Raw genomic sequence first — 27,148 nt, forward strand, 5'->3', positions numbered from 1 at the left:
TTTTTTTTAATTTCGAGCTCATGGGAGTTTTTGCTAAACTCTACATTTTTTTCAAATGTGAAATTCAGCTTTGCTATGCGTTTTATTCAGCAGTGCAGGCACACTACATGTTTCAGGCGGAGCCCTTTATCAAGTGTGATAAAGGGCTCTGCCCGAAACATGTAATGTGCCTGCACTGCTGAATAAAACACATTGCAGTTGAAAATTACTGCCTGGAGCTGTATTGATTCTATATTTTTCCTTGAATTATGCACATGGGGTGTAACACAGACACCTACTGAATCTTAAAGCAATAAAGTGAAGAAATTGGAGGCTGAATCATACCTACTCTATTGAGCTTTGCTATGCGTTCAAAATAATAGCAGTGTTTTTAAAAACACTGATCAATGTCTGGAGAAATGCACTATAACCAGCATGCACAACACTTGCTCTTTCCTTCCTTAAGGGCCGTAATAGACACCCATTCTTTCACAGAATGAATGACCTCACTAATTGAACTCCACGCTGTAAAGGTAGAGACACGCTGCAATTCGGGGAGACAAATCTCCTCTTCTTCGGGGCGCCTAATCTCCCTGAACTGCCTTACCCTGCCTTCCCGCCAGCTAGAATGAAAATTGCCGGCGGGATAGCACATGGAGCGCTTTGTTTTCCGAAGTTGCCTCACTATCCCGCCGGTGATTTTCATTCTAGTTGGCGGGAAGGCAAGGTTAAGGTCCCTACAGACGCAAAGATCTTTTGTTGGTGAACGTCCGATTTTAGCGAAATCAGACCAATCCGTCAAATTATCGTGAGGTTAGTGGGAATCAAACGATCGTAACGATTTTTCGTCCGACATCTGTCAGAAAATTGATTGGCCAGGTTAAAAAAATTGTATCGGTCCCAGTGCAATCTATCTATGTTTGCAGGGCCAAGCAGGCAGCTACCCTCAGTTTTCCTGGCAATATCGCCTGAAATGGCCTTTTTAGGGTAGGACTACATGGATGTCGCCGGGCGACTAATCTCCCCGAATCTGCCCGTTTGTCCTGCCCTTATTATTTGGGAACATGTCTCAATGATTCAATTACACAGAATCAGCAGCATTCATGTCATGATTGTTGGCTCTGTTGGTTCTATAACTCTACTACACCTACTAGTAAATGATTTGCCATGTATGAATATAATTTCTACCAAAAACAGTGATCAATCAGGTTAGTGATGTTGGACTGCTGTTATTCTGAACGAAACTGTAACACAATATTATGGCATTAGTCAATGACAGCAGTGTAAAATCATTAGGTTTATTAAAGAATATCCAAGAAAGCCCAAAAAACATTTTGTATACAAAAAGTAAAAATAAACATAGGAAAACCACAAAAAAAGAAACTCACAATACCAATTCCCTGTCCTCTCTGAACTCACCTTCAATATACAACTGCAAAAACAAAGGCTTTGTATAATCTCAAATGTTTCATGAAGACGTTGGAGGTCTTCCAACAGGTGTTTGTTACCTTTGCAAACAATTGGCAATTTGTTTTAATCAGTACTACAAATTGGAAAATGAAGGCAAAGATCTGATTAGTTGCTATGAATAACTGCATGGGTGCAATTTAGCACCTATCTCAAATTTCCAGCAAAACGGTGAAAATTTTTCGAAATATCAAATTTTGACGTCCGCGTCAATTTTGATGCCGGCGACGAATAGTGTTGACGCGCTACGGTTTTGACTCGATTGACTCTTCTGACGCGCGTCCAAATTTTTTTTTTTACACCAACGAATTTTTCCGGGAGTTTCTCGGATTTATTTGCCGGCTGTGAAACACGGAAATTCGCAGCAAATTTGCACCTGGCTAATTTATTCGCCCATCACTAGTAATTAATCTTGAGCTGTTGAAATGCATTTTGGCTACAATGTTAAAATATAGTAACCACGGCAGTAAAATGCTGTTTTTGGCCATTTTTACAAGAGAAATAATCTCTTGTTATTGAAGTGCTTTGAACATGAAAAAACAGCGATCAAAATGGCCACAAGCCTTGACGTATGGCCCTTGGGCTACTGGGATGAAGCTGCTGTGCAGCACTGCATGTGAATAGATATTTGTGACATACTGTATTCAGCACCACAAGTCACAACTAGATCCTGATGTACCAGGTTAAGCAAACTGCCTTGTAGAATGCCTTAATCAGGCACACTAAGGGGGTTATTTATTAAACTCTGAATGCAAAAATCACTAAAAATGTGTGATTTGTTATTATAAAATCGGACTTTAAAAAAATCATGATTTTCAGAGGAATTTATTAAACCCTGAGGATGGAAAAGTCTGAATCTGAAAATCCGGCATCTCAGACCTGTCGGGGTTGCATATAAGTCAATGGGAGAAGTCCCAATGATTTTTTGATGTGCGCTGGGTTTTTATGCAAAACCTCGAAGTTTTTGGGCAAAAAGCACAAGAAATCTGAGTTTTCGGGTGAAAAATCCGAAAAAATCGTGAAGAACGGAGGAAGAATAAAAGAAAAACTTGAAAATCGGATTATTTTTCCTGCAAAGCAAATATTCGGGAAAATGTAATAATAAATAAGCGTAAAAAACCCCAAGCGGATTTGATCGGAGTTTGTAGCAGAAAATATTGAGATGAATTCGGACTTTGATATATAACCCCCTTTCTGTGGTGCCCATACACTGGCAGACCACCTGATAAAACAGCAGCATGTTCCATGTATGACCACAGATCTGATTGAAATTTTCAATCAAGTTAATTGAAACTTTGATGGCTGAAAGACAGCAATTGTTTGTGTACACAGTCAGCTGATGACCACACTGCAAATGTCTCCCTACATAATCCAGACATTGGTATTATAACAAGATTTGGAATTTTGGTTCAAAGCTGGATTCACTGGGGGGAGTGTTGATTTGTTAGGCACCTCTTTGATTCAGTCACTAACTTCTTTCCACTAGGCCAGTTCCCTAGTAACGGCAACACATCCAAATTTTAATGAACTCTCCAAGGTAACTCAGTACGGTAAAATCAGAGAATTCGCCAGAGGAAGAAATACCTGCTGTGAATAGTGTAAGATGGCTCTTAAATACTGGCACCCCCAGTGTATGAGCTTTTCCTTGTTTTAGTGTTTCTATTCATTAGAAACCTGTCCATTAAAAAGAATGTTATTTTTGAAAATGCTGCCATTGGTTTTTTTGTTAATCTTTAATTTCGTTTCTGTTGTAATGCTCTTGTGCTCATTGGCCAAGGGATGTCTTCATATATTTATAGAACTATGGCAATATTTAACTGCAGAGTCAAATGAACACAGCATGTAGAGACAAAACAAAACATCTTTCTGAGCACATTTTCAAGAATGTAAAAAGCCCAACATGTTTGAGGGCCAGATGTATTTTTAAGTGATGATGTAGCCCTTAAAGGGATACTGTCATGGGAAAAAATTTTTTTTTCAAAATGAATCAGTTAATAGTGCTGCTCCAGCAGACTTCTGCATTGAAATCCATTTCTCAAAAGAGCAAACAGATTCTTTTATATTCAATTTTAAAATCTGACATGGGGCTAGACATTTTGTCAATTTCCCAGCTGCCCCCAGTCATGTGACTTGTGCCTGCACTTTAGGAGAGAAATGCTTTCTGGCAGGTTGCTGTTTTTCCTTCTCAATGTAACTGAATGTGTCCCAGTGGGACATGGGTTTTTACTATTGAGTGCTGTTCTTAGATCTACCAGGCAGCTGTTATCTTGTGTTAGGGAGCTGTTATCTGGTTACCTTCCCATTGTTCTTTTGTTTGGCTGCTCGGGGGGAAAAGGGAGGGGGTGATATCACTCCAACTTGCAGTACAGCAGTAAAGAGTGATTGAAGTTTATCAGAGCACAAGTCACATGACTTGGGGCAGCTATCAAATTGACAAAATGTCTAGCCCCATGTCAGATTTCAAAACTGAATATAAAAAAATCTGTTTGCTCTTTTGAGAAATGGATTTCAGTGCTGAATTCTGCTGGAGCAGCACTATTAGCTGATTCATTTTGAAAAAAATTTTTTTTACTCATGACAGTATCCCTTTAAGCAGACAGGAGACCATGACAATTCTTTAGAGGGTAACATCTGGCCACTCATTGGGCAACACTTGGACAACCATGATCTAAGATACCATATATGGTAACTAGCTGGTTATTTATTATATAAGAACAAACTGAATTTGGCAAGTATATACCAAATTCTCTGGTTGTATCACTTAAATACAGTTTTATTGTATAGGTGAAGACAAGGGAATTGGACAGAAGCAGCATAAGGTTGGGTAAGTTTGTCTTGATATGCATTTACTGTGGAAGCAATGGCTCTCATTAGCCCTATGCAAGCCGACAGTTGTATTGCACATATAACCTGCAGCAATCCCAGCAGCTGGACAGCCAGTGTGTATGGAACACATTTTAGGACATCATGTGGAGAACACACACTCCTTCATGCGCTCTCGTAAAGAAGAAGCAGGTCCGGACTGAGAATTAAAATAGGCCCTGCTATTTTAGGTACACAGAGGCCCAATCAGCCCACACAGAGGCCCAAACAGCCCCCACCAGCCCACTAAATACTGACTTTCTATGGGACCTTATAGCAGCCCCTCTGGCATTTGCCAGAACCCACAGATTGCCAGTCCGGGCCTGAGAAGAAGTATGCAGACTCGTCTCTTATTCTACTCACTTATCCGAAGAAACTGCAGTCTCACCTCCGTGCTGCCCACATTTGCAGTTGCAACCCCCCCCCCCTTGTTTTATAGTTACATTCTCCCTCACACACTTGGCAGTGGCATAAAGTATTGTGTTAAATACAAGTAAAGCAATGGCACAAAGCACAGCAACACATACAGACAAGGACCACACCTCAATTGAAAACATAAATAAAAATGACTGCTATATTAAAGCTAAAAACTGTAGAAAATACCTTTAGCAGGCCTCGTTATCATTACCTTATAAAGACGACTTGTATTAAAGGAGTACAAAATTAAGCAACCCACCTAAAAAAATTAAAATAAATCCCTTATAACAGTATTGTAGTTTACAGTTTCCATTTAGCAGCATAGCAAAATAAGGCAATGCAGAATTCTATACAGAAGTGATGCTTTCCAATATGGCTCAGTGTGTAGCACCTACATGTTTGCGGTACAGGCGAGTGGCCGTTATGTAGAACAGGGATACAAACTCTTGTCCTCTGTTGTTGAAATACAATTCCATCAAATATACAGGAATCATGGGAGTTTTAGATCAACAACATTCGGCCACATGCTGAACATGTTAGCTGGTCTCATCATGTTCCTTGGGTTCTTCAGGATCTTCCGGGTTCTGCTCACTGGTTTCTCCCTTTTGTTGCTCTTGGAGTGCAGCTTCTTGTTCTGGTTCCCCTGAAGTTGAGTCTGCAGAGGCTTCATTTGACTTTTCGTTATCATTTTTCTCATCTGTGTTTTTGTTATCATTTGTCTCATTTGCCTTTTCTTTATCGTTTTTGCTGAAACATAAAACGCACAAGTGAACAAGCAGTTGCTAACTGTTCTGTATGTAAATGTAACAGTCTCTAGAATCCTTGTACATGTACTTATATATCTATTGCATGGCCTATTCCTTACCTTACATTAATTCTGATTATGCCATTGATTATATTCAGCTGTTGCAAAAGGGTATCAATTCCAGGAGGAACAATCTGAGAAAAGACACAGATTTCATAAGCAAATTAATAAGCAAAAAAACCCCCCAAACTTCCATATATTTTAGACTAGAACGATTGCAGATTATATATGGTGCCAGTCCATGCTCTGAGGTTTCTTCACATTTCTTATCTCATTTAAAGTTTTATTATATTTGTGCATGTGTACACACACTGCAGCTGAGTGTTATTAATTATTCTCTTTAGGGTTTGGCATACACTACTTCTTTCCTGCTAAAACCTCCAGGGTATCATATATAGGGCTGATGTATTTATGTATAACTTTATTTGTAAAGTGTTAAGTGAGCTTAAAAGTATACAAGGGGAAGACAAATCACACAATAACTATACACAGAATATGATAAGAGATGTATTAGGGTATAAGGATATTCCCATAACTGGGTTAATTGACAAACACTGGGTAGATTTGCACCAGGGCAATAACTCATCACAACCATCCAGATGTTTGTTTCCCTTGTTCTACCTACAGCTGGTTCACAAACGCCTAATCGTCTAATTTGCGCCCTATCGCTCGGGCGAACGATCGTTACTTCTCAAATTCACTAAAGTGCGAATTTTACTGCAAGTTACCTCTTTCGCCAGCTTAGACCTAGCGAACTGATAAGATGAAGCTACAAGCTATTAAAAAATGCTGGTGTTTTTTCATATTTTAAAGCAGGATTGTCTTTAATAATTGTAACTATTAAAAATTTTTGTTATAAATTTTTTTTTTACCATTTGAGGGGGTGGGCTCATGTCTAGGGCATTAGAAGATCTTCAAGCATTTGCACCAACATCTCTAATAAAGACGTCTATACGACCTATATGTACCCGCCCTATTCAAATTGACCTAAGCGTAAGAGGACTAACGAAGTTTCGCTAGGCAGAATTGAACGATAGCGAAAGATCGCTGAGAAATGCTTGCGCTGATGAACACTGGCAAAACTTCGGCTGCTGAGACGCAACTTTGTATTTTAGTGAATTAGTGCAGTGTTTGCGAATTTGCCCCTGGCGAAGTGGTGTGGAGTGTGGTGGAGCCTTCACAGACGAAAATTGTCCTTTAAAATCCAGCATTTAAAAGGGGCTTGGAGCAGTATGGGATCATTTCCTCGGACACTTCCTGGGCTGCTTGTTGGTCAGAAATGCAACTTTAAGGACATCAACAGGGCAAGATGAAGCAGGGCCTGCACTCCTGAGCTTTGTGAAAGCTGAACTGAAGGCCCATTAACACTAGTGGGGCTTTATAGCAACCCTGAAATCTAACATCAATATTATGTACTTCTATCCTAGTCTAGCTCCATGCCTTTGTACTGTATCTGCTAAGCAATGTTACATGCCTGACTGCGTACCTGCACATGCGGTAGTGTTGTCAGAGACCCGTTTTTGTAGATCTCATTCATGGTTCTCTGCAGGTTCACAGCTTGTTGTGTAACGTGTTTCAGGAATGCTGAACTTTCTTTTGTGTGTTCATGAAAATCCCCCAGCTGGAAATGATTGGAAACAAAGTACGGTATATAAATATGCCACGTTTTATTCTCCAAGTACCTGTTATAATTATAAATACATTATAGATTCAGACGAATCTCGGCACATTTGCAGGATTTAGTCTAATTCATTCAGCCAAGGCATTGGACCTAAACACGCCCCAACGTTATGTGTGCTGGTGTCATGTGCTGTACGCGTTAAAGTCATGCGCAGTGAGCTTGACGTCACGTGACCCATTCAGCTGAAGTGACGTCAGTGCCCCGTGCGTGTGACGTCACTTCCACGGTCTTCCTCGGACCCCTTACCCCTCACCGGATTTCCTACCGTTTTGTAAAAACTGTTAAAAATGTTTAAAAGACATTTTTTTTGTGCACATATCCGAAAAGGAATAAGAGGGAACATTGTCCCTGTTTACCTCTTGTATTGGTTGTTTTGTATTGTATGTTAATGCTGAGGAATATGTTGGTGTTTTATAAATACATGTTATTAATAATAATGATACTCACCAAGGCTTTGTATATGGTGTAGGTTTCTTTTTCTTGCTGCATGGCTGCTCTGAACTCTGCTTTGCTTGTATGTGCCAATGCTATTAAATGATGGCTAAGCGAAAGAAGAAAGTGTAAGTAAATTAATACAGAATTAACATGAATCAAACATGAAATTCTTATGCTGAATTCATTGGTGGGAAATTTAGGATGTTTTCACAAATTTTTCATTGCAGATATGTTCAAGCGCTTGGCTTTTTCAGTGGTAAAAGTTAAAAGCATGCATCTCAAAAGGCGGTGTTCCAGCTGCTATGGCTACACACTAGGCACACACCGAATCCACTATTTTGGATTCGGTTGAACCCCCGAATCCTTCACGAAAGATTCTGCTGGTCCGAATCTGGATTTGCATATGCAAATTAGGGGTGGGATGGGGAAAACATTTTTTAGTTCCTTGTTTTGTGACAAAAAGTCACGCGATTTCCCTCCATAACCCCTAATTTGCATATATGCAAACCCGTTATCCAGAAAGCTCCTAATTACGGAAAGCCCATCTCCCAAAGACTCCATTTTATCCAAATAATCCAACATTTTAAAAAAAGATTTCTTTTTTCTCTCTCTGTAATAATAAAACAGTGTCTTGTACTTGATCCAAACTAAGATATAATTAATCCTTATTGGAAGCAGAATCAGCCTATTGGATTTATTTAATATTTACATGATTTTCTAGCTACAAATAAATACGATTCTTTTTGATAATATTTTCGCTTTGGATTATAGTACAGACAATGTATACAATAGAAGACCAATTCTAAGTAATATAACAGCCTCCTTGAGGCCAAACTGATGCTACACATCAATCTGCATCAATCTGCATCCACACTTGGATGTGCTACAGAGCAACTTTTTTTATATGATTAGATATCATTTTAAGGCTAAAAGTTATATTTAAAAGTGGCAAAAATGTGGAAGACATTTTATAGCTGGGTTATTAACCTCCCATTTTATTATTCCAGGATGTAAAATACAATGGGGTTCCAGAAAGTATATAAAAGAAAGAAACACATACTGAGTATATCTTTATGTAGCTACAATTGTGGATATATGTGAAATGCTTTCTATAAGTAAACATACCCGATATTGCATGTATTAAAGTATTTAAAGGATTCGGAAACCCCCCATGTGAAATTTTAACAAAATATTATTAAAATGTGGGAAATGCAATGTAAAATACGGGAAATGCACTCATTGAGATGTATTACAATTGGGTGGGCTGCAAAAGAAATAAGTAATACAATGTGTGAATGTAAAATAAATTTTTATACCTGAGGGCAACATCCAGTGATTTGTTTCCAAAATATTTCTTATTGGTTTCCAAGGCTTTTTCAAGGAACCTGAGAGACAAGTCGCATTCGAGAACAGCCTGGAGAACCACCCCAATATTACTCTGTGCAAATGAGAAGAAAAGTGAGGTTCCTTGGGTTGCTTTAGCCAAAACTTAGTATTCAGATCAAAATCCAAACACTTTGGGGCTGGATTATGAAAACAAGACCAAAACATTTATAAAAGGAGATTAATGTCATTCATGGGAAAGTATTTGGCTACTCTCAGCAGGCAAACACCATTCTAGTCATTGAGATGTCCATACTTAGTGTTGTTAAAGCTGATAAAAAGGAAAAAATTAAGTTAATGGAGGCTTTAACTATTTGGAAAAGCACTTTTCCTTGTCGGAACAAAACTAAAAGGGCTTGGTAAATATGACCGCATATGTTTTTCCTTTTACCAAGCAGTTACCCTCAGCCGCATATTATCATGAGACTTTTTAGAGCTGAGATTCAAAAGACAAGCACAATTAGGCTCAAAAATGATAAAGATTGGTAGATTTGTGCAGATTGTAATAGAGGGATTTTTTATGGGATTGTTCTGGGGATTGACAGCCTCCCAGAGTGGGTGTAGCCTGCTGGGATAGGTGGGCTGGAAGGTAAAGTTAAGGTAAAGGTAAAGTTAACCCTCCAGTGCCTGTGTCCCCCTGAGATGAGAGAGTAATGTAAATTAAGGAAAACAATGTGTCAGCTGATGTGTTAGTTTCAGTGTTTCTGGATTCTAAATGCAGAGCAAGGAAACCTGGTACTCTGCATGTGAGAGAAAGCAATGCATGGATGTGAAACTTACATCTAAGGTAGCCATGGATGGGTGATCTTCTCCCGTAACTAGCAGCAATAAGTAGCGAGCCCGGTATAAAAGTTTCAAGGCTACTGGCAACTGCCCACTGGTAAAACAGTAGAGAGAAAGGAGGACCTAAAGCAGAAAGAAATATTTTGGTTGGTGACATTGTGATAACTGCTTTATATGATGCATTTGAACCAGTATCAGCAATTCTGAAAATTTAAATTTTATTAACCACTTCTACTATTGGACATATATTGTATCTAAGTCCATGATCCTTGCCTATTTCTTTATGGGAAAAAGATACTTAACATTGGAAGAATAGAGTATAGTAAATACATAAAAAAGAATAAGGAGGTTGAGTGAGGTGAGGAGAGAAGGAATAAAAGTTTGAAAAGTGGGACCACGGTCTAAGGTTTTCTAGTGGGCCCCAGGCATCCCAGTCCAACAATGATCACATACAACCTGATTACATTACATATCAGAGATACGTACATAGTCTTGGATTGTGTTGGTGTGGTCATATCCCAGAGTCCTCTCTGTCATTATCACAGCTTTCTGCTGATTATCCAATGCCTGTTGGGAGACCATATGCACAAAAACTAGTCACATGGTTTGGGGTTTAGTACTTGCAGATCTTTGTATTATGTTTATATCAAAATAATTAATATTACTTATATATGTGTATGTAGTAGACAGTATGTTATAAATTTAGATTTGGCCCTTACTTCTGCTATGTCACCCAAGATAAACTTGACCCTGGCAAGCAAACGCAGACAGACGGCAATCTCTGGATGCACTGCTCCATATGCGCTATTAAAGTGCACCAAGGCTTCATTTAATAGGACGGCAGCTTGATTCAGGCACCCTACAGAGACACACATAAGACATTCACATTTTCTATATCCTTTTTATTCACTGTGGTTGAATTAGCTATGAAATCCTATTATTTAAATTAGACATTTCAGGCAATATTATAGCACAGTCTAACAAACAAAATCATGAATGCCTTTCTTAAACTATACTTAAACATTCAAATCATGTTTTCAAAAGAAGAGTCCTAATGGTTCTAAAGTTATGGACTGTATGACAATGGGCCCTAAGCTTGTGTTCCTTCTCAAAATATACTGAAGCCTCATAATTCAGGAATTTTGTTGGCGCTCAGCTATGAGGTTTGTAAAGGTCCTTTCTTTTTCTTCTCTGATTTCAAAATGTTGGCTTAAATAATATAAAAAAATCATATAAACCTGATTGGTTTCAAATAATTCAGTCAATAAGTGAGATAAGAAAGGCTGTAGCTGTACTAAATGAAGCCTGTGACCTACAGTATACCTAAAGCAATTGATATTGTAAAATAAAACTGAATGAATATACTTGCTCAGTATATTTATGGAGGTTATTAGAACTCTCCCTTCAAACTTATTACAACATAAACTCAGAATCATAGGGAGCCTTTCGATTACAGATTCAATTTAACACGTAATGGTGTGTACCTTGCTGCATGCTAATTTGGGCTTTATTAACCAGCTCATTTGCTTCTTTGGCCTTAATGTGTATGTGTTTAACCACTGGAAACATATTCAAAATGTCTTCCTCTGTCAGTGCTGGTTTATGGCGACTTTCAAAGTTGTATTCACGTAGAAGAACCTAAAGAAAAGTAGAAGCCAAAATATGACATTATTTTGTAATTTATTAGTGATTGTCACTAACCTCAGTTAAAAACAGTTGAGTAAGTGTGTCCTTACCCAGACAACAGACACAAGTTACTAAAATTCAGTCAAAATATTTAAACCTCCATAATGTGAAAACAATCCTGGAATGTGGAACATTACTACAAATCTAATATAAGCCACCCATGTTCCAAGAAAACTTAGAAGAGGCAGTTGGATGCTAATTTCTATTTCTTGCATGGCTTTTGAGATTAAAGCAATAGGCCTCAGTTATCAAAAATAGGGAAAGGTGAAAAAATTGGATGCAAAGCACACTGGATTTTGAACTTGTCTGAATTTATTTAGTTTCTGCTCAAAGAGACCCAATTCTTCGTACTCTTAGAATGGAGTTAAGAGATTTGCACCTCTCTCTGTATGCAGAGCACCCTATATTCAGCAATGGTGCATGCAGAAGGGATGGGAGTCACATGAGTGTTCTCTAGAATGCACATGTGGTGCACACCCACATCAAATCAGCGGCTCGAACTTGAGAATACTGAGTTATGCAAGGACTGTATATGAAAGGAGCCCTGTAATTAACCCCTGCTAATGGTTAATGGCCAATAGCTACGGGCCCGTTTATTGGGTTCCTTGTTTATTATACCTGTATTCCAGTCTTTTTGCAGAATTCCCGCAAGAGGGTCACTTTCTGGAGGTTGAACTTCTCAACAAGTTGATCCACTGAATCACTATAACAATGGAGAAAAAATTTGAGCGAATGAAGACAACAGAGAAAACTTGAAGATTCATTTGGCACGGACTGTATAGAAATATGCTACGTAGATTATGGCACTAAAAATAATGCATACTTGATCTGCAACGACTTCAGCTCTGAAAGTTGCCTAATCTTGATGTATATTTTTCTCATGCATTTTATAAAGATAAAATTAGTAAGAAATGACATTCATTGCTCCTAGAACAACTTAATAGGTTTGTAACTATCTTAAAATAACCACAAGGAGCAGATATATAGAAATGCTGCTGTGGTTTGAACATCTTACCATGGAAATGTGAAATCAAAGCTGTCTCTGGCCTTATCACAGATCTGTTTCCACAAATCAGCTGGACTCATACTAGTCCAGGCAGTGCTGTCTCCATTTTCCAGTGGGCGAACCTTTTTCTTTCCCTTTCGCCTGCGAGACATCAACTCATCTGGAGGCAGGTGAGCCACTGGGTTAGGATAGGAGCTCAGGAAGCAGTTAAGGAAGTGGCATACTGCTGCTGACAAGGCTGACATTTCTATTCCCTGAGGATCAAAACAGGAGGGCAAGTTTTCTGATCAAGAAAGAGCTTAGAGAAATACACTGACTTCTGCATTCCCATGTGATACCAGCCTGCAACCACAAGGATGTGTCACACACAGCATTTCCTGTTTATGTGTATGGAAAATGGTTTTCAACAGGGACTGGTATTTTGATCAGTGTGGTTGGCCCTGGCTCGACCCCAGCAATCATGACAAAGATGACTGTTTTTGCTATAGCTAGAAGCTAGATATCTAGAATGTCACACACACAAAACAATATCAAGCTTCAGGTGTATGAAAGCAACAGGCACAGGCATATCAACAAAACTAAATAACCATAATCCAATATATCATACATTGCATGAAGTTTTTCAGGCCCAAATTCAAACTCTTGCATTTTTGTTTGCTTGTTTTTAGTTTTACTAGTCATATTTTCCGGATATATATATATATATATATATATATATATATATATATATATATATATATATATATATATATATATATATATATATATATATATATATATATATATATATATATATATATACATTCCTCTTTCTGTTGTGGTGCCTGCACTTCTTACCTGAAGGTAATTGCGCAGAATTTGCTTGGCCAAACGTGTGATTATTTCCATGATTACAATTCTCTGTAGAAGAAAGATAGAGATCAATAAGGCAATTGCTGAAGCTTTCCAGGTCAATGACAAATTCATTATAAATGTGTTTCTCTCTGAGATTCTTCCACATGGGATCCATTAACAGTATTTAGGGTGGTATGATGGAGCCCCTGACCTGGGCTCTTTTATGTAGTGATTGCCGTCTAAGTGCCAACTGTCACAGAGGAACAAAAACACAGAACAGCAATCTGCCTGCACCAATCAATGCAGTATAATAAATGCTGTATAACAGCCTGGGATTCTAGCTTCTAAATTACATTAGAAGCATACATTATGTACATTATGTTTGCTTGCTTTAACACCAATCTACAGTCCTTACATAAACGTGATCCAAAGGCTCCCGTTCTTCCACCTGATCTATCGTTTCTGCAATGGATCCAAGGTAGCGAATATTGATCCCGTGAGAATGTAGTGCCTCCGTAAGTGATTTACCGTCCATTGGAACAATACTATGAGTCAGACAGCCTTTAATCTACAAAGCCAGAAAAGTGAGTATGTTAGTGAGAATTGAGAGAAGGGCTCACGAGAAAACACTAATGGGATAATGTTAAAGTATCCAAGTCTGCACAAGGTTTACCAACTAAGGAGATGTTTGATTTCAAACAAGTGACCAGTAAATATGACCTGCTGATAGGTGCTATGGGTGAATAGACCTGGTAAAATTCTGAATAAAAAAACCAGCGCTAAAAGCTTTGAGGGGAAAAAAGCAAAAGATGGTAATATATAGTGTAGTATTTTCCTTTTACGTATAAGCACCCTTTGTGTCACAAATTTCTTTACGAGTTTCACTCCTTTATCGGTGGGGTCAGTTCACCCTATATGCCTTCACCACTTTCAATTATTTCACCTTTCGTGTTTATAAGTTTTATACTTACAAACGTTTTAAAGTAGTTGTTTGCATTAAGGTATTACAGCTCTTCAAACGTAGTACACTTCGCATCAATTCTACGGAAACAGGCTTAACATCGTGTAAAACCGTTTTTAATTTAAATAGATACAAGTTAAAATTACACTCACATTAGATTTTCTTTAAAATAAGCGTGTCACTCATCCGCAGGTTTTCCCCAGTCTTTAGAAGATGTTGCGCTGTATAAAACGATCTTAAAAAATGCCGGCATAAAACAGCGTGTCCTACTGGGCCCCTCTGGATGACGTCACCACAAGCCGACGCGTTTCGTCTTAGAAGACTTTCTCAGCCTTGAGAAAGTCTTCTAAGACGAAACGCGTCGGCTTGTGGTGACGTCATCCAGAGGGGCCCAGTAGGACACGCTGTTTTATGCCGGCATTTTTTAAGATCGTTTTATACAGCGCAACATCTTCTAAAGACTGGGGAAAACCTGCGGATGAGTGACACGCTTATTTTAAAGAAAATCTAATGTGAGTGTAATTTTAACTTGTATCTATTTAAATTAAAAACGGTTTTACACGATGTTAAGCCTGTTTCCGTAGAATTGATGCGAAGTGTACTACGTTTGAAGAGCTGTAATACCTTAATGCAAACAACTACTTTAAACGTTTGTAAGTATAAAACTTATAAACACGAAAGGTGAAATAATTGAAAGTGGTGAAGGCATATAGGGTGAACTGACCCCACCGATAAAGGAGTGAAACTCGTAAAGAAATTTGTGACACAAAGGGTGCTTATACGTAAAAGGAAAATACTACACTATATATTACCATCTTTTGCTTTTTTCCCCTCAAAGCTTTTAGCGCTGGTTTTTTTATTCAGAATTTTATTGACTTTCCGAAGGAGAACGGATTTCGACCGGCAGAGGAGGGTGAACAGTGACACTTGGATACTTTTTTCTTGAATAGACCTGGTGCAAACTTGATGACTTTTTTTTTTTTAGAGATTCAGGGAAATGGTTTCACTTGGCCTTGTTACCTACACCAACCAATCAGGTATTTGCTTGCATACTTTCAGCTTTTGTTACATTATACGATTAGACTGCAAATAAGTAGTATGCTCCGATAAACTGCTTGTTTGCAACACAAGCCAAACAAGAATACCAAGAAATTGGTCACATGTGTGACTTTGATAACTCTGCCCCTGAGCAATATTAGCCTTAAAACACTATGGTATTATACATATGGTGCAATGAACATTCATTCCTTAAAAGAGCTAAACTAGACCTCTCTGCAGAAGGTGCATGCTGTACATAATAAAGCATGTTTGACCTTAAAGCATGAGAACAAAGTATCAAATCTACATCTGGGAGAAGACCCAGTGCTATGTGCAGGTGAAAGGAGAACTTACAAAAGTAGGAATCTGTACATTCAGGAGAAATGCAGATGCCTCACTCAGCAATTGCCTCTGCAGCTGATTTACTGCCTTCTGGGACTCAGGAACCTTTACAACTATTATTGGAGAAATAAGAAGTTGTCTTCTTGTAAATAGCATGCACACGAAGAACAAATATCGTAAACAAAAAGCTGTAACAGTAATGGTGAGAAGTTTGGTGGTGTAACACCGCGGTACTAATGTCACTAATTTAACTCATACCTGTCACCAGGCACTTTATCTAAGTTGGCAAACAAAATAAAAATTGAGATGTTTGCTTTCTGTCTACCAGTTCATTGGCTACCTGAGAGCACAAGTCATGGGAAATTCCTCCGCATTATTATACATTACACTGGTGCTCTGATATTAAAGGGTTGTCACCCTTAGAAATTATTCCAGTTATTTTCTATCATGTTAGAATTAAACATAAAATTAAATTTGTTTACACTACATTTATTATTTACATTTTGTTTCCTTCTGTCTTGGAATCACAGCACGCAGGCAGGAGACATTTTGTGGACACTGTTATTAAGTTGTGTATCACCCCAAAATCTTGTGTATGCACCAGAATGGAGGACCAAACGCCCATGTGCAGTGCCCTACACAATTATAGAGCATTTGGAGGGAAGGGGGGAATGTGAGGAGTGGAGTGACATGTTAGAAGTGCAGAATGGAAAGTGAAAGTAATTGACTGCCCCACCTCTATGCTTCAGGCATAGAGGTGGGACAGGTCATATTTGATGTAACTGCCGGTAAATTTGTAATACGATCAAAAGGAGCCCTCGGCCTGCCCCCGATCCCCTGCAACTTACCTTTTTTTTGCCTCCTCTGGTGTCCGTGGTGTGGCCCCGCCCCTTTTGATGTCACATCCCGCCCCTTTGAGGCCCCCGCCCCAGCAGCCAGTAATTTTTTTTTATAAAAGGTGGCAACCCTAGTTCCATGTTTAATTTGCAAACTACTTTTATTATACAGCTTTTTATATGTAGGTGACAGGTGAGAAATACACGTTGAGGTTTGGGATACATATCTAGGTGCTAAGTGTATTTCATAGTTTAGTAGCTTTTATAGTTGTCTCCTTAAAATTGTCTATTTTCATTGTACTGTGAATTGAATGTTTGTTGTATGATAAATGGCTGTTCTGTGCCAGCATTAACATTAGTCTTTAACATGCCAAAAAAAACCACATCCTAAAAATGCAGATACCAACATTATTACTGCACTAAATAAGAAGGTGATTAGTAGATTAATTTTTAAATGCACTGGGTTTTATTTGGAGGGGTTGAACTTGATGACCTTTGGTCTTTTTTTTAACCAAATTAAATATATAACTAGGGTTGCCGCCAGTCCAATTTTAACCCGGACAGCCCAGTTTTGAGAAGGGCTGCCTGGGTATGAACTGCCTTCCCGATGTAATTTGTATGAACCCGATTAAAGAGTAATTTGGTGGAGCCAAGAGGAATGAGGCAAATAATTATTATTCCTGGCAATATTCACATAAAATGTGCACAACTAAAACCAAGTCCAAATCCTAAATTTCTTATTTATATTTGACAAAAATAAAACATAGTACCACTACTGAATCTAAAATTGTCACTTTCATTTTCCCTGATTTGATTTAGGATGCAGCTTAATCCAAATCTTGCAAAAAAAGTGCTCAGACTCCTTAGTATCTCTAGCCATATCCCTTGTTTTATCTGACATTTCCAACTATACCTGTGGAGCAGATGTCTGGGTTAAAACGGATGTCAAAGGTATATTCCAAGACAGAACCAACTTCTCGACAAGCTTCCCGAACAATATCCGCTTCCATCTTCCCATCTAAGAACAAGAGTAAAAGATATTTAGATGTACTTACTAGTGGTGATTCATGTAGGCTTGTCACACATGGGGGCAGATTTATCCAAATGTGAGATTAGCAGGGATGCACCATATCCACTTTTTTGGATTCGGCAGAACCCCCTAATACTTTGCAAAAGATTCGGCCGAATACTGAACCAAATCCTAATTTGCATATTCAAATTAGGGGTGGGAAGGGGAAAACATTTTTTTACTTCCTTGTTTTGTGACAAAAAGTCATGTGATCTCCCTCCATGCCCCTAATTTGCATATGCAAATTAGGATTCGGATCAGTCGGGCAGAAGGATTAGGCCGAATCCTGCTGAAAAAAGCCGAATTCGGTGGATTTGGTGCATCCCTAGAGATTAGAGCTCAACACATAAAACCACACTTTACATTCATTCCTATGAGATTTTAGAAGCATATTTTATCATATTTTGAACTCTAACTTTCACCCATTGATAAATGCACATCTAAAAAATTCTTAAAGGGCATTTAAAATTAAATAGCCTCGGTAAATTGACACCAAAGTCTGCAACATTTTCTGCTTGCTGGGAAACCTAGCATAGATTTTCTTAAATGGGGATATAAAGGCAAAAAAATAAAATCCCATTTTTACTTTAATGAAAAAGAAACCTCCAATATACTTTAATTAAAACATGTTATAAAAAACCTGGCTGTATGCAGCAAAATTCCCCCTTTATTTTACTTGCTCTGACAGCTGCAGATATTAAACGTCAGACGGTCCCTATTATTATGTTTAGTATACAAAATACAGCATTTTCTAGTATTATTCTATTTTAGACTTCAGTTCCACTTTAACCTTCATTTCTTGGTTTCTCTATGGTAGATCATGTATTGTGGTGTAATTTATATAGTTGTAAAGATTGCTACACAGTCTGAGCAATAGTGCTGGAACATTACCATTTTCCTGGGATTCATGAGCAATTCCATTGTTCTGTTGGGAATCTCCATCTTTTGTCTTCTCCATTACCAGTTTCATAAACTGAGCAAACCTGTTGTGATAAAAATCAGCTGTCAGCCTATGGGCAAAATCACATCCGCTGCTCTACACTGGATAATAACTGGAAATAGGCAACAACACAACTCATATGCAAGGGGGAAGGGAAACTGCCCTACAGTAACAATACTTCATTAAGACAATGCAAAACCTCTTCGTAATGAATGGCAGTACGTTTTAGCTGGAAACATAGCAAATTTACTAAAGGGCGAAGTGACTAACGCTGGCGAAAATTCAACAACGTTACGTCGTTTCGGTACTTCGCCAATTTACTAACGGACACAGGCATACCTTCGCTAGCAAAAGAGACTGATGCTGGCGCTCATTCGCACTCAATCGCCAGAAGAAGTTGCGCTCTGGCGAAGAATAGTAACTGCGCAAATTCACTAAGATGTGGATTTTACTGAATGTTACCTCTTGCGCTAGACTTGCCTTCGCCACTTCAGACCAGGCGAAGTGCAATAGAGTAGATAGGACTTTAGTTGAAAAAAAGTCCCAAAAAACGCTGGTGATAGGCTGGAAAAGAGCGTAAAAATGTTTTGGGTAACCGGCTTCCCCCCTACATTTCCTAACATATGGAACATAAACTATACACTGGGCTCATGTGTAGGGCATTATAACAACTCTATTTTCTTTGATTAAGCCTGGGCTTGTATAATGTAATGTAATGTGTAATGGAATGTATTTGCTGCAACATATATGTCCATTCAACTTTAACTTTCCGCTGTATGCAAATTAGCCAACGCTAGCGAAACTTCGCTCTGCTTGTCGATTTAATGCTAGCGCAACTTTGCCAGTGTTTGGTGCCCTGGGCGCAACTTTGCATGTTAGTGAATTAGCGTGGTCTGAGCGAATTTTCGCCTGGCGAAGTGTTGTGCTGCCTGTGAAGCCGCCGCTAGCGAATTTTCGCCCCATAATATCTAAAATACAGGAATTAAGTCTAAAACATGGGCATTCATCTATGCGCAGGTACAGGTATGGGATCCATTAACCTGGAAACCCTTTCCGAATAACTGAATGAACATGTCCCATAGACTCCATTGTAATCAAATAATCCAAATTTTAAAAACAGATTCCCTTTTTCTCTGTAATAATAAAACAGTAGCTTGTACTTGATCCAAACTAAGATATCATTAATCCTTATTGGAAGCAAAACCAGCCTATTTGGTTTATTTAATTCTATTTTTTTTTTTTCATTCTAATTTTAGTAGAATTAAGGTATGAAGATCCAAATTATGAAAGATCCCTTATGCGGAAAACCCTAGGTGCTGAGCATTCTGGATAACAGGTCCCTTACCTGTACCTCTATTTTACACCCTGTTTTTTGGTCACTCTGCTTTTATGGTATTGCACTTTTAGGGTAAGGCCACACAAGGAGATTCGGGGAGATTTTGTCGCCTGGCGACTAATTGCCTTGTCTTTTGAGCGACTATCTCCCCGAACTGCCTCAGCGTTTTTCCCCATAGGCTACAATGAAAAGTCGCATGTGCTAATGCACACGTGGCGATGCGTTTTCTATAGTCGCCCGAAGTTGCCTCACTGAGGCAGCTTTGGGCGACTATTGAAAACGCATTGCTGCGTGTGCATTCAGTTAATAACTAAAATGATCAAAGGTCCTTTATATTTAATACCGCTGTAGAATTTAGAGAAGAGTAATTAGCAGTTGCATTCGACACCCAGCAACACCCCATTTCGAATGAGCTCTGCTTTAGAAAGTGGAGCAACTATCAGGGAATATTTTTAGCATCCCCATAAAACCCTCATAGCATTCCCATGCTTTTTTATCCTTGGCTACAAAAGTGAAATATTACCAAAGGCAATTTTGAAAGATCCAAGTACTGTATTAAATGCCAGTGAGAGTGTTATAATTATGGTTGCCTATAAAGTAATAAAGTAAGTCCACTCCTCTTAAAGCATTAAATAAGGCAGCTCCCTTTGATGCATATAAATGCATATTCGCTGATAAGGGGGTGTTCTCTGCACATAATAATCTATGTCATCCTCTTTAAAGATAATTCATTTAAAAATAAAAGGAAACTAAGCACTGCTTAAAAATAATTCCAATAATTTAAATCAAGATTTGAACACAAATCTGATGAAACATTTTTGGAGTAAGAACTTGGGTTTGCACAGTTAGATGTATATACAATTATATTTTGTAACAAGGTGCTTACTTGTGTTGATAGAAAGAGTCTATTAACTCTGGACGGAGATTGCATAGTTTGTGACGGTAAGACTTGGGGAAACGATGGCTACAGTCTTTTTTAAATGCCTCCTTTTCCTTCAGAGGAAAGAAGTTCATGTCAGGAGGGAAAGTACGTAGAAGATCCAGTATATAATGGCGTCCATCATTACCCACAATTCCTTTGCACTCCACGGAGGAACAAAGCATTACTTCCTCGTCCTTCTCGTTCAGTACTGTATGTCGCATTATTCTCAGTGGTTTACATGATTTCTGTAGCAAAGTCAGATATTTGACACTGGATGAAACCATTTTTCCAAAGTCAATTGAACCATATACAACACTTTGGTCTTCTTTACGGTCCAGAATTCCAGGAATTATAGACTGTGCAGTGACTCTGTATCCTCTGTAATCAAGAACCACAGTTCCTAAGAAATAAAGTTCTTCAATGTCTAGATCACTGTAGGCTTGTACTCCATTCAAGTCATGGTTGGCTGCAATATGTGCTGCATGGTCTCCACCAAGGTCCTTGTAATGGTCCCTCACATCAAAACCAAAGCTAAAGAAGATATTATTCCAGATAAACATCTGCATTTTGGTCTCCTCCCCAGGGTTAATTGCCATAACATTACCATCAATTACAGCCATGGCCCCTCTGGTAGAAGCTCCCACAAAATCAGAGTTGATCTGGTAAAGATCATAAGTAAAGAATTATTATAGTCAGGTAATATCATAAACAGGGACAGCAACATTCTAATGATATTGCTAATTATAATGGCAACATGGTTAAGACATGCACAGCTTTTTGATATAATATTTACACTTTTTTTTAACTGCTTTGCTGCAAATATCTAATCTGAGACCCTTAAGGATAGTAAGTAATACTGCACACAGTGACTGGAACATATTTAATAGCCTGTTAAACTGGAAAGCTGTGAGTGAGACCTCTGCTGTTCACTTTATTTAATTCAGATGCACAGTACAGACAATAATTATGAGGTAACTAGCAACTCATTCTTCACCTTTCCTGGTGTGTTGTGAAATTGATGGCATTTATTGTATATCAATGAGGATTATGTTGGTGCATTACAAATATGTGTTTTACCTTAAAGGTGGCCCTTTGTCTCAGTTGTTGCTCTGTGGGAAGGGCTTGTGGAAGTTCCCTTGTAGTCTGCAATTCTTCATTCCAGTCTCTAGTCTTTAAAAATACAAAACTTATAACTCATTCTCACATCTCAAACTCAGCTGTACAATAAGTATGGCTATATTGACTGCCTTATGGGGGTAATTTATGGGGATAGGTACCCAGCAAAAAAAGATTTAGAAAGTTTAATCAATTTCCATCACATGTTGTCATATAAAAGAATAATGAGTATCTCTCCATCTATGCTTTCTATTCTGGATAGTTGGTGATCAAGTTATCAACAGTTAGGAAGTTCAGAGAAAACATATATTAAAAAAAAAAAACCTTTGATCCAACAAAAATGTAGCTGGGCTGTTTTGCACCTGTGCACCAATAGCTGCACCAATAGCTTTGAACTTAACATTGGAAGCTGAATGCAAATGTCTGAATGGTTGCTATATGTTTGTAGAAGAGCCCTACTGGAAGGTAGTACCTGTCCTGGTATGTGTTCCTCATAGCCCAAACGGGAGTTATAAGCATCCTCTGCTCTTACACAGTCAATTATATGACTTGTGCTTGGGGCCACCCAGCTGTAAACTTGATAGGGCGTTGCTATTCGCTCCAGTGGGTTCTGATGGATTCTGATGTTGAGAAGAAATAGAATAATATTGCTGGGTTACTTTGCTGCATCCATACACACAAAACAGCTGCTTTATTGCATACATTGCACATATACTGTATATATTACAGACATTACAATTAGTTTCAATGGTATATATTTGAATACATTATTTTTGAGCTCACATTGGGGCATATTTATCAAAAAGTAAAGTTACGGGGGAATGTAATAAAAATCGCTAACGGAAAAACTATTCGCAATGCGAAAAGTTATGCCTTTGCGCGAACAAATTTAGCTTTGTGCGAATTTAATATAGCTTTTGCGAGCCCGGAAACTGTTTAGCGACCACTTCCGACAGTGAAAGACCGTTTGCGAATTTTATAGTTTGCACCAATGCGCAGTCAATGTAATAAAACTTCTGACTGAAAAAGTCGTTATGTTTGCTCCAAAAGATTACGACACCTTCAAGCACTTCTTATGAGTGCGCAATTAAAATTCGCAATGCAATAAAAGTTTCAGGAACAATATTACATTGCGAGATGTGGATTTTTAGTCTTATTGGTGCGAATTGTTTTGCTCTTTGCGACTTTTATTACATTCCCCTGTAAGAGTTCACCACAGTCCCCCACTTTCCTTTCATTTCTATGGCATTTTGAAATGCATATTCATCAACTTTAACTTCCACCCATTGATAAATACTCTTAAAGAGTGGCAGAATTTTTCTCTAGTGGACTGTGGCGATCTCTAACTTCACTCTTTGATAAATATGCCCCTTGTTCTCATTTGTTGCTAGTATTGCTAGCAATTGCTTGTTTATTGCTAGTAGGATTTGGCATTGTTCAACTACCATGCAAAGAGGCTAAACCACTCTTGCTTGTTTTTGGGAAAGAATACGTTCAGGAAAGTTAGTTCATATTCTAATTTATTTCAGTGGAAGAGAAATCTTGTGAATATTTGAACACATTTAAGCCTGGATGATGATGAATTTTTGTACAATCTAGCTGCAAAATGATTTTCGGATCAAAAATTTAAACCCTGGGCCCCAAGTATTAGAGAAACATGTGGGCCAAAAAATATGAAAATGTTCAAGAGCCGTGTTCGTTTCTCTAACAAACAGTGTTATATTTTAGTATGTACAGGATGCTCAACTCAAGGCCCTGCAGTTATAGGGCAGTTTCCCACATCTTGGAGGCTTTAGACCAGTGCTGTCCAACTTCTATGGTACAGAGGGCCGGAATTTTTCCAATCTACATGGTGGAGGGCCGATACTGGAAGCCAGTGTTAGCCACTCCCTGTTTTTAGACCACACCCACTTTAAACCACACCCATGTTACCGCAAGACCATGTCCACATTAATAGCACACCAAAAAACCAAATGGTTGGTGCTCACTGCAGGGATCAGGGCTGGAACTAGGGGTAGGCAGAGTAGTCGGCTGTCTAGGGCACCATCATTGAGGGGCGCACTTTTTTCAAGCATTTATTTAATAATTTGTTTCAGTAATCATGGTCACCCAATTGGGTGAAATCCATCTCCTTCCCCTTCTCCCTCTTGCCGGCAAGTAATAGCTCCTTCTGTGCCGTGCACCGCAATGTGCGTACACGCGTCAATGATGTGTTGGATGACAGAGTGAGGCAGAGAGCTGGGGGGCTGCTTGGTGTGGCTCTCGCTGCTCTCAGCCTTGCACAGTTGCACTGAACTGAAGACATTCTTTCTATTACTGTAAAGTGTGAAGCTTCCTGCTGGCACAGCCAGGTACAGATTTGGGGGCCATATATTGCTGTTGCTGCTGGGCTGGGCGCTGGCACAAAAATACTTGGGGGCAATATGATGTGATCAGATTTATTTTTGGCTGCTGCTGACACAGGTAAAGATTGGGTGCAATATGATGGCTGCATGATGGATGGCTGCTGAGCTTGCTGGCACAGGTACAGGGGGCAGTAATATAAATGAAAAAGTGTTGTACATTTTCTTGCTCTCTTTATTTAAAAACCATCATGGTAAGGAGGGAAATGGTAATGCAGGACAGGGGGCACTGATTGAAGCTCTTGCCTACGGTGCCAAACTACCTTGTGCCTGTCCTGACAAGGATGTCACTCATATGTGAAAAAAGATAAGTCATATAAGACATACCCATAAATCCATATGCCTCCTCCTCCCCTGTGTATAACACAGTACCCCAGCATATGATTAAACACCTTAGGGGCCCCTAACAATAATTTTCAAATGCTAACAAACCCCCAGAACAAATACCAAAGTATGACACACACAGGAGCATAGGGAAGGCAGAACAGAGCAGGAGACAGGAATCAGGACCAGTCTAATATTGTAAGGGTTACAGCGTGGAACCGCTGTGATAGTGGATAGCCATTCCATTGGGAGAGGATATGGCGGAAGCCCAGGGGTGTACCCATAGATGGTAAGGGAGGCAGACATGGTGAAAATAAAGCAGGTTTACTTGGAGCTTGCAAATAACACAGGAACAGTTCAAAATAAGGTAATTACCAGGAAGGTGAGGATAAGGAAACAATGCTGGAACAAGGCAACACAGGAGCTTGGAATCCAGGCGCTTGGGATACAGGTAAGGAATCACTGGAACAAGATACAGCGACCAGATACGATTACAATTAATGACTCAGCCCTGAGCAAAGCTCAGGGCGGGGTTAATAAAGGGACGGTAATTGGGAATGGGAAACACATGAGGGTAAACGAGGTGGGTGGAGAATGGGGAGGAACACACTAAAAACTGACAGGTACATGAAACACAAGACACACAAGGCTAAGGATCAGCCTCAAAGAGCCCCCAGTGGCTCAAAAGAACACACAATGTCCAGAATCTGGGAAATAAAGGTTCGAGTCCCGGGCTGATCCTTACAGTACCCCCTCCTTAAGGGTCGACCTCCGGGCGACCCAAACGAAAGACCCCCATCCTTTAGTCCAATGACTGGAGATGGGGACAAAAGTTTTGCCAGGGTCAAAGGCTGGAGAGCCGCCAGGATCGGAAGCCAGATCAGAGAAGTCACCAGGTTCAGGAGCCAGATCAGATGGATGGCCAGAGTCAGCCTGCATAGCAGAAGAACCAGCTAAGGCACCCATTACAGGCGGCGGACCAGCAGAGGCACCCATTACAGGCGGCGGACCAGCAGAGGCACCCATTACAGGCGGCGGACCAGCAGAGGCACCCATTACAGGCGGCGGACCAGCAGAGGCACCCATTACAGGCGGCGGACCAGCAGAGGCACCCATTACAGGCGGCGGACCAGCAGAGGCACCCATTACAGGCGGCGGACCAGCAGAGGCACCCATTACAGGTGGCACAGGAGCTGCAGGCGGGACCACTGGCACAGGAGCTGCAGGCGGGACCACTGGCACAGGAGCTGCAGGCGGGACCACTGGCACAGGAGCTGCAGGCGGGACCACTGGCACAGGAGCTGCAGGCGGGACCACTGGCACAGGAGCTGCAGGCGGGACCACTGGCACAGGAGCTGCAGGCGGGACCACTGGCACAGGAGCTGCAGGCGGGACCACTGGCACAGGAGCTGCAGGCGGGACCACTGGCACAGGAGCTGCAGGCGGGACCACTGGCACAGGAGCTGCAGGCGGGACCACTGGCACAGGAGTTGCAGACTGGACTGTAGGAACTGGAGCTGAAAACGTAATGGGAGACATGGAAATTGACAGAGACAGCTTTCGGGGAGCCGGCACAGGCAGCTTTCGGGGAGCCGGCACAGGAGGCAGCTGCTGGGGGTCCGGCATTGGAACAAGAGGCAGCTGCTGGGAGACCGGCACTGGAACAAGAGGCAGCTGCTGGGAGACCGGCACTGGAGCAAGAGACTGCTTTCGGGGAGCCGGCACTGGAACAGGAGGCAGCTGCCGGAGGACCAACACTGGAACAGGAGGCAGCTGCCGGAGGACCGGCACTGGAACAGGAGGCAGCTGCCGGAGAACCGACACTGGAGGCAGCTGCTGGAGAAGTCGGCACAGGAACAGGCAGTTTTCGAGGAGCCGGCACAGCAGACAGGACAGGCTGGGAAGCCGGCACAGCAGACAGGACAGGCTGGGAAGCCGGCACAGCAGACAGGACAGGCTGGGAAGCCGGCACAGCAGACAGGACAGGCTGGGAAGCCGGCACAGCAGACAGGACAGGCTGGGAAGCCGGCACAGCAGACAGGACAGGCTGGGAAGCCGGCACAGCAGACAGGACAGGCTGGGAAGCCGGCACAGCAGACAGGACAGGCTGGGAAGCCGGCCGTCGGGAAGGTCCAGCTGGACACTTGGGTAGCCGATGCTGCTGCGAAGCCTCCTCTCTTGGGGGTACTAGGCACGGCAGAAGCCCCACTTCTGGGGGCACAGGATCAGGCAGAAGCCCCACTTCTGGGGGCACAGGATCAGGCAGAAGCCCCACTTCTGGGGGCACAGGATCAGGCATGGGTACAGGAGGCAGCTGCTGGGGAGCCAGCACAAGTGCAGGAGGCAGCCAGTGGGGAGCCAGTCGCCGGGGAAGCCTAGCTGAAGCCATGGGCAGCGGAGGCTGCTGGGGAACTGGCTCTGGAGCTGAAGGCAATGGCGGCAGCAGGGAAGGCCCCACTGGAACTGTGGGCTGCCGATGCTGCTGGGTAGGCCCCTCTGGAGCTGTGGGCAGCCGATGCTGCTG

At 40.6% G+C, this 27,148-nt stretch overlaps 1 protein-coding gene across 1 annotated transcript in view; it reads right to left on the reverse strand.

Moving 5' to 3' along the window:
* Window positions 1-4,855: 4,855 nt before the first annotated feature.
* The window catches only part of LOC108707090 (clustered mitochondria protein homolog), a 36,895-nt gene continuing 14,602 nt past the window's right edge, over window positions 4,856-27,148 (reverse strand). The window contains exons 8-26 of the mRNA XM_018244043.2: window positions 22,371-22,518; window positions 21,860-21,952; window positions 20,747-21,441; window positions 18,476-18,567; window positions 17,429-17,533; window positions 15,692-15,792; window positions 13,754-13,906; window positions 13,342-13,404; window positions 12,514-12,758; window positions 12,117-12,201; window positions 11,297-11,450; window positions 10,532-10,671; window positions 10,299-10,379; window positions 9,810-9,935; window positions 8,963-9,084; window positions 7,659-7,752; window positions 7,017-7,151; window positions 5,591-5,664; window positions 4,856-5,472 (exon numbers count right to left, since the gene is read on the reverse strand). Coding sequence (XP_018099532.1) covers window positions 5,262-5,472; window positions 5,591-5,664; window positions 7,017-7,151; window positions 7,659-7,752; window positions 8,963-9,084; window positions 9,810-9,935; window positions 10,299-10,379; window positions 10,532-10,671; window positions 11,297-11,450; window positions 12,117-12,201; window positions 12,514-12,758; window positions 13,342-13,404; window positions 13,754-13,906; window positions 15,692-15,792; window positions 17,429-17,533; window positions 18,476-18,567; window positions 20,747-21,441; window positions 21,860-21,952; window positions 22,371-22,518 — 2,917 coding nt within the window. The 3' untranslated portion in view covers window positions 4,856-5,261. The remainder of the gene's footprint in view (window positions 5,473-5,590; window positions 5,665-7,016; window positions 7,152-7,658; window positions 7,753-8,962; window positions 9,085-9,809; window positions 9,936-10,298; window positions 10,380-10,531; window positions 10,672-11,296; window positions 11,451-12,116; window positions 12,202-12,513; window positions 12,759-13,341; window positions 13,405-13,753; window positions 13,907-15,691; window positions 15,793-17,428; window positions 17,534-18,475; window positions 18,568-20,746; window positions 21,442-21,859; window positions 21,953-22,370; window positions 22,519-27,148) is intronic.

This window comes from Xenopus laevis, chromosome 1S (genome assembly GCF_017654675.1).
Source record: "Xenopus laevis strain J_2021 chromosome 1S, Xenopus_laevis_v10.1, whole genome shotgun sequence".
In the NCBI taxonomy this organism is placed as follows: domain Eukaryota; kingdom Metazoa; phylum Chordata; class Amphibia; order Anura; family Pipidae; genus Xenopus; species Xenopus laevis.